General features: G+C 36.4%; 2 protein-coding genes across 3 annotated transcripts; one reads left to right on the top strand and one right to left on the bottom strand.

Annotated features, from left to right (window-relative positions):
* The first annotated feature begins 4,325 nt into the window (after positions 1–4,325).
* LOC113275101 (LOB domain-containing protein 18-like) lies at positions 4,326–7,396 on the top strand. Its single transcript, XM_026524539.1, has 2 exons — positions 4,326–5,281; positions 6,588–7,396. The coding sequence occupies exons 1-2, from the start codon at positions 4,934–4,936 to the stop codon at positions 6,981–6,983; spliced, it is 744 nt and encodes a 247-aa protein (XP_026380324.1). The 5' UTR covers positions 4,326–4,933; the 3' UTR covers positions 6,984–7,396.
* Positions 7,397–7,471: 75 nt separating this feature from the next.
* Positions 7,472–11,027, bottom strand: LOC113275100 (pentatricopeptide repeat-containing protein At1g01970-like). 2 transcript variants are annotated; one of them, XM_026524537.1, is made up of 2 exons: positions 10,535–11,027; positions 7,472–8,620 (listed from the first exon to the last, which is right to left on the bottom strand). In XM_026524537.1, the coding sequence occupies exons 1-2, from the start codon at positions 11,021–11,023 to the stop codon at positions 7,829–7,831; spliced, it is 1,281 nt and encodes a 426-aa protein (XP_026380322.1). In that variant the 5' UTR covers positions 11,024–11,027; the 3' UTR covers positions 7,472–7,828. The 2 variants fall into 2 exon arrangements, with proteins under 2 accessions (XP_026380322.1, XP_026380323.1); XM_026524538.1 differs by lacking the exon at positions 10,535–11,027 and adding an exon at positions 9,134–9,446.
* Between the last annotated feature and the right edge of the window lie 294 nt (positions 11,028–11,321).

Here is an 11,321-nt window from a genome sequence, read left to right as displayed (position 1 = left end):
AAAACCAAAATGTGAACTATGATTCAACGTCTTAATTGTGATATGATTCCATACCCAAAATATACCACTGTAACATAATGCATTTATCGAGATAGCTCTGCAACTAAAATCTGGTATATAATCAATGTTAGAATCTTGCAACAATGAACAACACATTAAATGCATCAAATAACATAAAAAAATAATGAATGGAGACAATTCTACCACAAACAACTTGGAGGGCATAATCAAAAGTTCAACAAGTTGTCCTTAACACATTAGTTTGCAGGTTTACTCAAATATGAGCGATGCTCAATCCTAATGTGCAAAGATTTGTCTTGGATAACACTGTCTGATATAGCTCGTGTTAGCACAATGCAAGCTACTCGCTCTTGAACTTAACAACAGGGATTGAAAGTAATTAAACACACAGTATGCAAAACGAATAAAGAAGATGTGAAAAGAAGAAGGGATAGTAGCCGCTTCTGGATGCAAGTTTCAACTGTGAAAAACGTTTTACATTTGTAGGAGAAAAGAAACCTCTAAGGTTACGGATTTCTTGTAAATCAAGTTTTGGTATTTTGTGGGTCCAAGAGCATAGCTCAGTGGTATCCCATCAACTCCAGTAAGGAGGAAGTCAGGGTTCGATCCCCACAGTAGTAGAAGTTTGTATTTAAATTAGTTATATAGAGGGGTTTGACGGGGTTGGGTCTAGCAGTGGGGCTAGTCCAACTAGCTGAATTTGGGTAGGGGCCTAGGTCCGGCTTTAGCCTATAAAAAAAAGTATCTTGTAAAACAATTAAACGCGCGAAAGGAATTCGCCCAAAAATAAATACCAAAATAATATTTTGTAAAATAATTCCAAAAACAAATATTAACTATTTTGTAAAAAATAGAGCTTGGTTAATGCGCGTCTTCCACAAGCGCTTGGCCTAAGCATTGTTTGCCCGCCCAAAATTCCAAAAATAAATACTTATCCTATTTTCGGAAAAATATAGATCTTGGTTGATGCACGTCATCCACAAGAGCTTATCCTACTTTCGGAAAAATATAGATCTTGGTTGATGCATGACCCCCTGCCTCATATAGCTACCGATAAGAGAATAGACATACAGTGGAGTTTCTTTTTAGTTTTACCTAATTATGTGAAGATTCCATTTCATTCAAGTATCCTTAAATCTTTGGGTCATTGGATCAAACCAAAAAAAATCCTTTGTTAAACTTATTTTCTCCAACGACCAATACAAAGTGTTTGAAAAAATGGCCCATGTTTGTAGGCCTTTTGCATCTCAACGTATAATCTCGAAAGACTTTTAGTATCGAGGAAGGGTAAAAAGAAACACTACAAAAAAAGAAGGCTTCTAGGGACGGCCAGTTTTGAAAAAACCGTCCCTAAAAAAGGATATTTGGGACGGTGATGGCTTGACCGTCCCTAATAGTCATAATATATTTAGATCAAGGCTAAAATATGTCCGTCCTAAAAAGAAAACATGACCAAATAGTATTAGTGACGGTGGAACAGGGGACAGTATATAAACCGTCCCTAATACCTCTTGGGATGGTTTTTTGTCCTCTTGGAACGTTTTTTGGCCGTCCCAAGAGGCCTTCTGTTTTGTAGTGAAATAAACACAAAAAACAATCATTGAACACTGTGTCAATCAATTCTCTTAATCTTTACTTGTTAAAGGAAAATGAAAGGATCACTCTTTCAAATAGGATGGTAATATCCGACATGAATAAAAACAATGAATTTGAAACATTTGAGTCTTGAGACCTGCATGGGACTTAAATTAACGCGTGGGGAAATGAATTTAACTTGATCTCATTTTGCTGGTCCCAAATGAATGGTTGCGAGTCTTGTGACTTGTGATGTTACCAGTATGTAGCAATGAATCCTCCTCAATAATTTTTTAACATGCATTCTGAAAAAATGTAAAAAAAAAAAAAAGAAAGAAAGAAAAGGTCTCACAGTCTCACTAAGCCCCGTATGCATAAATTTTCCATACATGGATGTCAAGTACATCAATGTATCGAAAAAAAAAAAAAAAATTCCATACTCTGCAGGTTGGCTATAAACCAGCCATCTGAACACTCGAAACAAACTTCTATATGTGGTATAAAACGAAAAAAAAATATAATCTAGCAGCAGAGACTCTTATAAGGTGGTGGCGGGTATGACACCAAATACGCTATCAAATTGTCCATGGTATCTATAAACATCATAAAAACACATGGGTGGGCCCAGTATGGTGGTGGGGGTATGGGTATAGTACTATTGTGGTGGTGCTGCTTGGACAAGAGCCGGACGGCCCGGTGTTGTCTCGTAAGGAATTGCTACAGAATCCCTTCTTCTCTTTATTCTGTTCAACAAACAAATTTATTTTCACTTTATATTGTAATGAAAAAAGAAAGAAAAAGGAAAAAGAAAAGATAAACTGACATAAAGATTTGAAACAGAGAGCAGATGAAGCAAAAACGTTTCTTTTTCCTTTCTCTGTCTGCCTAGAAAAATAAAACGGCGAGTGGGACAGTCATGTTAAGGGATGAGGTCATTCTCTTAAACCGGCCGTTACGTCTATCCCACCGACTTAGATGGGTAAACTACTGATTCGACCCGGTGCCTTTGTTATTTAGGCAAACGAGATCTAAGTATCTAACGCAAAACCTGAAATTCTTTAAGTGTACATTAATATGTTTAAAAATCTCATGTTAATATCATTTGCGAGAAACATAATTTGGAACTTTTGTCGTGCACAACCGATATACTAAGAGAACACTGGTTTTGCAAGTAGACACTACAAAAACTGCAATGGAGGAAGTGTGATGTGTTTGGTGTACCTCTCTATACCAGAATCACGTTTTCAAATGTTATGAATCTTATGAATCTTATGATGATGCCTGAAAGAGATGGAGGAATATAGAGCTGGCAAATCTAATGTAAACAGCCTAGCTAGATCCTTTGTCCCTAAGCTCTATGTCCTTTCTCACCTTCTCTTGTTGGCCCTACGTAAGGAGATATCCAACGACTGTTGTTTTTTTTTTACTGACTTTATAGATCGACCATAGAAGCTTAAGATTTGCTTTAAACCTATAGTAAAAAAGGCTGATGAAGAATCAACGCGTAAATGGGAAAAGGGACCTAGGGCCGTCTTACAGTCTTTGGGTGCCGCCCGATATATGGGGCTTTTTCTATTGCTACTAGAACAAAGGGAAATTAGAATTTCAGTTTATGGGGGAGAAATTATGTATTTGAAGTGATAATTTGAATTCAATTATGCGGCCGAAAGCCGCGAAAATATTTTCCAGCATTTTTAAGCTAGATTTTAGTTTGTAAGCTCGGTATTTGGTATAAAATAAGCCCCAAAAATTGGTTGTTAGTGACATTTATAATGTGATATAGAAAATTTAGTAACAATTATAACTGTTACATTTATATTGTTGTTACAAAATGCTTTCGTACACTTATAATTGTTACAATTTTTCTGTTAGCTTTAAAAAAGAATTTTTTTGGACCCCAACAATTTGGGGTCCCTAGGCGGCCGCCTAGATCGCCTTGCCCTTAAGACGGTCCTGAAGAGACCGGACTAGAAAACACATGAATATTAGTCATATTAGCATACCAATATACCACCATCAACCGCTAAAAAATATTCTCAATCGAATGTCATGTAACGTAGCTAGGTAGGAGGAAGGAAAAAATTCCGCGGACAAACTCAAAATTATCAACCAACCAGAAAATTTGTATAGCTATGCAGAACTCAAGATAAAATTTATATTTAATCTTGATTTTACCTTTGGAGGAATATGAATATACTGCTCCGAATGGATTGGTAAAATATATCTGTGACCTGAGATCAAAACTCATTCAACACATGATTTAACCATAGTGGATGTCAACGGCCATAGACTTCGTTTTTTGGGTGATCGATAATTATGAATTTAATAGGTCATTTTAGGTAATTCAAAAGTCATATAACTGAAGAGAGAGAGAAGGGAGTTGGCGTCTTTTGGCGTCTCTCTATTATCTCTCAAAAGAGACTGGCTTAAAACACGCAGCTCAAATAAACGACAGAGAAACCTTGGACACGTTCTGAGTTTCTCTCTTAGTTCTTCTCCACTTCTCATTCTCTCTCTCTATTTCTCTCTATTAATAAATATTATTCAATACGTTTGTTAGTTTTAAAAAAAGAGATAGCTCTAAGCAAAAGAAACCTCAAAACAGATCATCAAACAGTACTTTGATTAGATAATATATATATATATAGTCGACAAATCAGGTTGATTGAGATAGCGAAAGAAAAACATACAATTGATCATCACGAGAGATAAAGGAATAAGGAATTTAAAGATCAACTGATGAATTGAATAGTTGTAGTCACAGTGATGTGAGAGATATTATTGATCCATCAGAGTTTGCTACGTTTAACGCATGTTTGCTTCACGCAAGCAGCTAAAAAAGATGGTTGCTGCTGCTGCCTTCGTCGCGTGGCTTTAAAGATTTTTCTCTTTCACAAGTACTATTACCTATATTATTCCTATAATTATTTAGAAGATTTTCATTTTTTTTTTCTTTTTAAATTTTTTTTAACAAACCCCAAAACTTCAACTACTCCTACCTAGCTAGCTACTAGAAATTAAATCTTTCCATATTTCTATACCATCTTGCCTCCCCTCCTCTCTCTTTGTCTCTCTCTCTCTCTAAATCAACAGTACTAGACAGGATTCAATCTGCAAACCAATTTGCTTCATGGGTTATCTCTTCACCAGTTCCAAAGAGCCACAGAGTCAATATAAAGTATAAACAAATCTCGATCTCTTTAATAGTAGTTGAAATTGAACTAAACTGCCTCTTATTAATTTCTAGCTCCGGTGTAGTATCTACAAAGAACGTTTGCCTCTTGGGTTTCTCTCTCTTGCTCTAGCTATAGCTATACTAGTATTAGGGTTTGCAAAAATGAGTGCAAATGCATGCAGTAGTAGTGGTGGTGGTGGAGGAGGTAGTAGTGGTTGTGGCAGTGGTGGAAATAGTAGTGGTGGTGGACCATGTGGTGCATGCAAGTTTTTAAGAAGAAAATGTGTAAATGGATGTATATTTGCACCTTACTTTGATTCAGAACAAGGTGCAGCACATTTTGCAGCTGTTCATAAAGTCTTTGGTGCTAGTAATGTTTCCAAACTACTATTACATATACCAGTTCATCGTCGTCTTGATGCCGTTGTTACTATTTGTTATGAAGCTCAAGCTCGTCTTCGTGATCCTGTTTATGGTTGTGTTTCTCATATCTTTGCTCTGCAACAACAGGTACGTATATATTTATTTAAACTAATCAAATCTTCATGTCAGGAATTAATTTTATTCATGATCAGATATACTTATATAACATTTTTAATTAGCCCATAATACATCAGTACTGCACTCGTATAAAGATTTCACTATACTGATCAGGCTTTTGGTTTAGTTTAGAATATAGATCCATTCCCGTTTCCCGGTCATTGCTAGTATTAGGCTTTTGGTTTAGGCTTTTGATATTTTTTGCTTGACCCTGTGAATTGTAGTTCTTGTTGTATCAGATCTAAGACTTAGAAATTAACAATCATTTCTAATGAACTATTTTAAGTAATCATTATGGAAACCGTAGAGATAAAAGATACAGGGTTTGATCATTATTATGTAGAAATTAAAGTACTTAAGAGTTCTAAACTCATAAGTAAACCAAAATTAGAAGAAGTTGATGTTAGGGTTGTAAGATGATTTCAACCATACTTAGAAGAACACAATTATACATGTCAAGAGTTAGGGTTTCACTGAAGAAAATATCTGATCTTCAAATGGTGTATCAAATTTGCTAATGATCCTTCTGCACCAAAGTTTTTTCCTACTTCTGTAACCGTCACCCATATGGTCACGTCATCTACTGAGAACTAAATTTAGGTTACATTTCATGAGTTTTGGTTGTATACTCTACAGAACAATTAACACTAGCCTAGTTCAGACTTCTATATGTGACACGTGGTGCACAAACTGGGACTTACTGAGGTTTCTATGATTGATTGTTCATACGTCAGTTTTTCTAGCAGGTAGTGTGCACCAGGTTACACGTGGCTCTGGAGGCTATGTGGAGTAAGTGTACATTTGTAACCCCTGAAGTATGGGATATGTGTTCCTCTTAAACCGGAAACCAGTCGGGTTTTCATGTGATAAAAACGGGCCGGGTTATTAATTTCCGTCACTTTTGTCTGCAAAGGGAATATTTTCCCTTTTTGGTATATTTTAAGTACAGACAGCAAACGCGATCCGAGTTTTGGGGATTTGAGTGGGTCCGTGTGATTAATAATTGTTAATTTTCCTCATCTTGAGGGGACATCATTTGAGGACTAGCTTAAGTGACTAAATTAATATCGATAAACCAGTAGTTAGCATGATAGTTAAGGTCTGTAAAATAATTGTTAAGGGCTGTTTTTTTGTGTTGGTGAATAATCATCGGTGGACTTTGGTCGAGTTTGTTTTCGCCAGCTTTGTTTAGTAGCTGAACTTCTGCTTTGAGTGTGCATCAACTTTGAGTTGATGGTGTGCTAACTAAGATTTTGTTATTTCGCAACTGATGTAGGTGGTGAATTTACAAGCAGAGTTAACTTACTTGCAAGCTCACCTTGCAACATTAGAGCTTCCATCGCCGCCACCATCACTTCTCTCGCCGCCACCGCTTTCCATATCCGACTTGCCATCAGCAGCTACTATGCCAGCGACTTTCGACTTGTCAGCTCTTTTTGACCCTCTAGTGCAACCACCATGGACAATGCAACAGCAGCAGCAACAACAATCAAGACATAGTACAGATATTGTTCAACAGTTTGGAGGTGGTATTAATAGGAACCCGAACGATATTTCGTTAGCTGGAGGGAATGGTGATCTTCAAACGTTGGCGCGTGAACTCCTCCATAGAAACGGTTCATTAGGGGTCTCAGCACCTTTGGCCGGTCCTTCAGCACCACCACCTAAATGAACATACTGGAACGCGAATGAATAGTACTGTTCTTTGGTATACCAACTAACCCTAATGAGATTATTGTTACATGAAGTCTGATTACGTGGTTTTTTCCTTTAGGGTTGTTCTTTCATCCATGGCATGGTTAAGTATGAATTTCACACATGGAGTCATGTCGTTCCGAGCTTGGTTCAACGGATTGCTCGAGTTTCATAACCAGTGTAAAATGTTTCGGGTCACATTGGGTTGATTCTCTGAATTCGTTCATTTTTACTAATATCAGCTGATATTTTCAACTCTCTTGCAAGCTTTACCTTTCAGATGTACTGATTTTTTTTATTTAGAATAACTGAATACCTTTCAGTCTGTTCGTTTTCAGATTCCGAACTGTTTCTGAAATATATTCAAAAAGGTTACCCATTTTCATCTAACAAGTTAGAACTGGTGCATCCTGTAATGAGAAATAATTCAGAATAAACTGATACGGCGTGTTTCATGAATCTTCAGAAAAAATTCAGAATAAACTGATTAAATTGGGATGAAAGTTACATCAGTTTTCCAGTAGGCAAAGAACTATGTTTACATGCGACTCATTTGTACCAAAATCTTCTCTAATTCCCTTGAAAGATATACATATGTTGACACAAGCTCAAAAAATTACCTGCTGCAGAGGCATGAAAACTAGTTCAACTAGATAGCCTTAATTAAAATGCAAATTCTCGTATGGCCGAATTGGAAGATTCCTTGCCATTAACTCCAAAATTTCCCTCCAAGCAAAGATCTAATGAATGCTAATCTCATCCTGTTTGTTGATGGTGTTTCTCAACTGACAAGTGATAAGGACAGAACTATGAACTTGGAAACTAAAAAGCAGGCGTTTTCTGTTTATCTTCTTGTTCAGTGTATTCCCTCAAAACAAGCTCCACCTCACCTACCACGCCTAACTTACGGAACCACTTGGCCAGAATATCTGAAGCTTCTTGACCAACCATAATACCTTCTTTCTCTAAGCCGATCAAGAGATCTAATGCCATATTAAGCTTGTTTTCCTTTTCATAAGACGATAATATTAGAGCTATACATTTATCACTAGGCTTGAGTCCGGCACTTCTCATATTTCCGAAGACGCTACGAACCCCAGTGCAATCACCTGCTACTGCATATGCATTCATGAGGAGGGCACATAACCGCTCATCAGGAGCAATTCCGGCAAACTGGATTGAATCGAACACTCTTTGAGCTCCTTTAGTATCACCCACGGTAGAGTAAGCTCTTAATAACGCTTTATAAACCTCACTTCCCGCATATATCTCTTGAGATTCCATTTCAATCAGTAAATTCTCTCCACGGCCAGCAATTCCAGCTCTAACATATGCCATTATCATAGATCCATAAGCTCGTTTATCCAATGGCAAGCCCAACAACTTCATATCCTCAAATGTTTCTTCAGCCCGTTGTAGGTTGCCGTTTTTGCTGTACATATTAATCAGAGTTGTTAGGGTTACTTGATCGCAGACAAATCCCCTTGTTTTCATAGCATGGAAAGCAGTTTCAGCATCTAGTATTCGACCTTTCTTAGCATAACCATCAATTATCTTGGTGTAATCTCGAGCATTGGCCTCAAAAGATTCTTCTAGAAGTGCCAATTCGATCACCTGATAAGCAATTAATAAAAATTTCAGTTTTGATAATAATGTTGAGAGCATATGAGTGAAACTATTAGCACCATTAACCAAATAAGCAGCTTCAAGAAAACTTAGAAGCAGAAATGCTGTAAATACATATACATGAGCGAAAAACAAAGAGATAATAAGCATTGTATAATAAATGAACCAACTACTTTTCTATCAAAGGTCTACTATGCAACCAAGTACCACAGATTTCAAAGTTTCACTTCTTTCAACTTTCAAGGAACTGGGCATGGTTACTGCAAACTAGGTAAACTAACAAAACATGGAACTGACGCTTACTCAGTTTTACTAGTAAAGATTTTAACTTCAAACCAACTGCTTCAATCAACAAATAACATCAAACTAATGAAGCGTAGGAGAAACCTCATGGGATGCTACTTCTCACACTTTAGTCTGCCCATATTATTCTAGTATTCTACAATGGTATCTATATTACTCGCTGGCTAGGGATGAGACTAATGGATGAAATCTCACTACCTTCTCCATCTGTTCTTCAGCAGCATGCTGTATGCTAGAAATCCTCGTGAATCTATGGACAAGCATGTACTTGGGCACGGCTATTCATGAGGATACAGAATGAGATAACCCACAAAAAAAGCACCTTAAATCTATTCTACAGTATTTATCAAAGTAAAAACACATACTCAGATTTTTACTATTTTGCCACAAAGTTTGATCAAGATTTTTAAAATACTGAAAAGCCAAGATTCTTTAATTAGAAGAAAAAGTTGATATATGTTGCCTATCAGATCTCATGCAGATGGGGAAACAGAATCATGCTTAAGATTTCCTAACCAGTTATCCTATGTATATCGAGAAACCCGATGACAACTGATGAGGACCAGTGAGGGTGAGATACTAAAAGCAGAAGAGAGCATTGGGTCATATACACATGGGAGTTTTGTTCCTTGAAGCAATTGTCTTGTGAGACTCAGGGTTTGCTTGTTAAGTATGACATCTTCAAAAAAGGAGATATCTCGTCATTGTTGCTTCTATCTTTCTCTTACTTATACTGCAAAAGGTGATCATATATGGAATCTGAAGAAAGGGAAAGAAAGAGTAGATAACCCAAGAATACAAAGTATTTCGTGCAAGAAATTTCAGGAAATTTAATTCATGAGTCATGACTAATGTGAAAACAAAAACGAACAAAAAGTATGTGTAAGGACGAGATTGCTGATAACTACAAGGTAATAACTGAAGGTAGATAACACGGGCAAGCTAAAGTACTCATGTAGTCACCAAATGATAAAATTTCCAAGCACGACAGAAAGGAACACAAAGTATGTGTGAGAACAAGATTGTTGATAACAATTAGGTGATTAACTGAAGGGAGATAACACAGGCAAGCTAAAGTACTCATACTGTCACCAAATGATAAAATTTCCGCGCATAAAATTGTAAGAGAGCGAAAAAACTGAACGAGCATCTAAAAGGACATTGAAAATGTCAAAAGATTCAAAAGCTTATTCGGGTTTGAAACCTGTGATAAACCATTGATAGCATAAAAATACTAGTTGTGAGTCTGTGACCATAGCATACATATCTAAGATGGTTATAGATTTCAAGAACAGTACAATGGGTTCAAAAGGTTCCACGATCCACAACATTTCATCATATAATATATAGCTAGCTATCAAGTCCCACATTTCACAAAAAAACATTTACAACCATGAGACCAATTTTGAATGTTGTCCAAATTTGATAGTTATGCACTGATTAATGAGAAACCCTTATATAACTCAACATAAACCAATTTCGTTCCCCATAACCTTAATTCCTTCTTAGACCATATAGACATACTAATCCCTAAACAAAAAGATTATTGAATAAATAATCAAAATTGATGAAGCAAAAGTAAGGAGAGGAAATAATCACCTCAAACAACAAAGGATGATCCAAATTAGTCAATTCCTTGAGAACTGCAAGCCAATCACATCTCTGTGGCTTCATAATCTTAACCCAAGAAGTCAATAGCTGATTCAAATCACTCTCTTGATTATTACCAAAACAAATGAGCTGTTTCATAAGTGCTTTACATCTTTTAGTCATCTTAAATGGAAGTTTGGAAATGGCTTGCTTTTGTTCATCACTGATATTTGTTCCAATTTCAATCCACTTTAATTTCACTTTCTCCCCCTCTTTCTCTTCATATTCAACTCTCAATTTCACTTCTTCTTCATCAACTGTTTCTATCTTGTTCTTCCTAATCCATACATTATTTACTGGTGGTAAAACAGAGGATTTAACAGGAATTAGGGTTTTGAATATGTTTTTATATGGATTTAAGTAATGGGTTTTGGCTGAAGTATTGAAATGAGAGATTGGGTAAGTATAGGTTAACATATTGGAGGCATGTATATTCATTTTTGCTCAACCCAGAAGAGGATATAGTCATATAGAGCATGTTCCTGAGAGGCGTTTTACACTAACAAAAGGGTGCCTTAAGATTTTGGCACAGCGCTTATTTTACCTGGCGTCATTAGGGCCTACCCTGAAAGAATTTGGGGCGACATAAAAAGACAAAAAAAGATCACTCAAACGTAAATTTAAGCTACCCCTTATCGGGGATTTTTTGAAATGGCAATTTTAGCCTCCATAATTGATAGATAAAATTACAATCGTAATCGGTAGATGTTAGGATAATCGGAGGTTATTGTCTGCA

The sequence above is a fragment of the Papaver somniferum genome, chromosome 4 (assembly GCF_003573695.1).
Source record: "Papaver somniferum cultivar HN1 chromosome 4, ASM357369v1, whole genome shotgun sequence".
Lineage (NCBI taxonomy): Eukaryota > Viridiplantae > Streptophyta > Magnoliopsida > Ranunculales > Papaveraceae > Papaver > Papaver somniferum.
The sequence above is the reverse complement of the archived record's forward strand: the minus strand, read 5'-3'. Positions and strand labels throughout refer to the sequence as shown.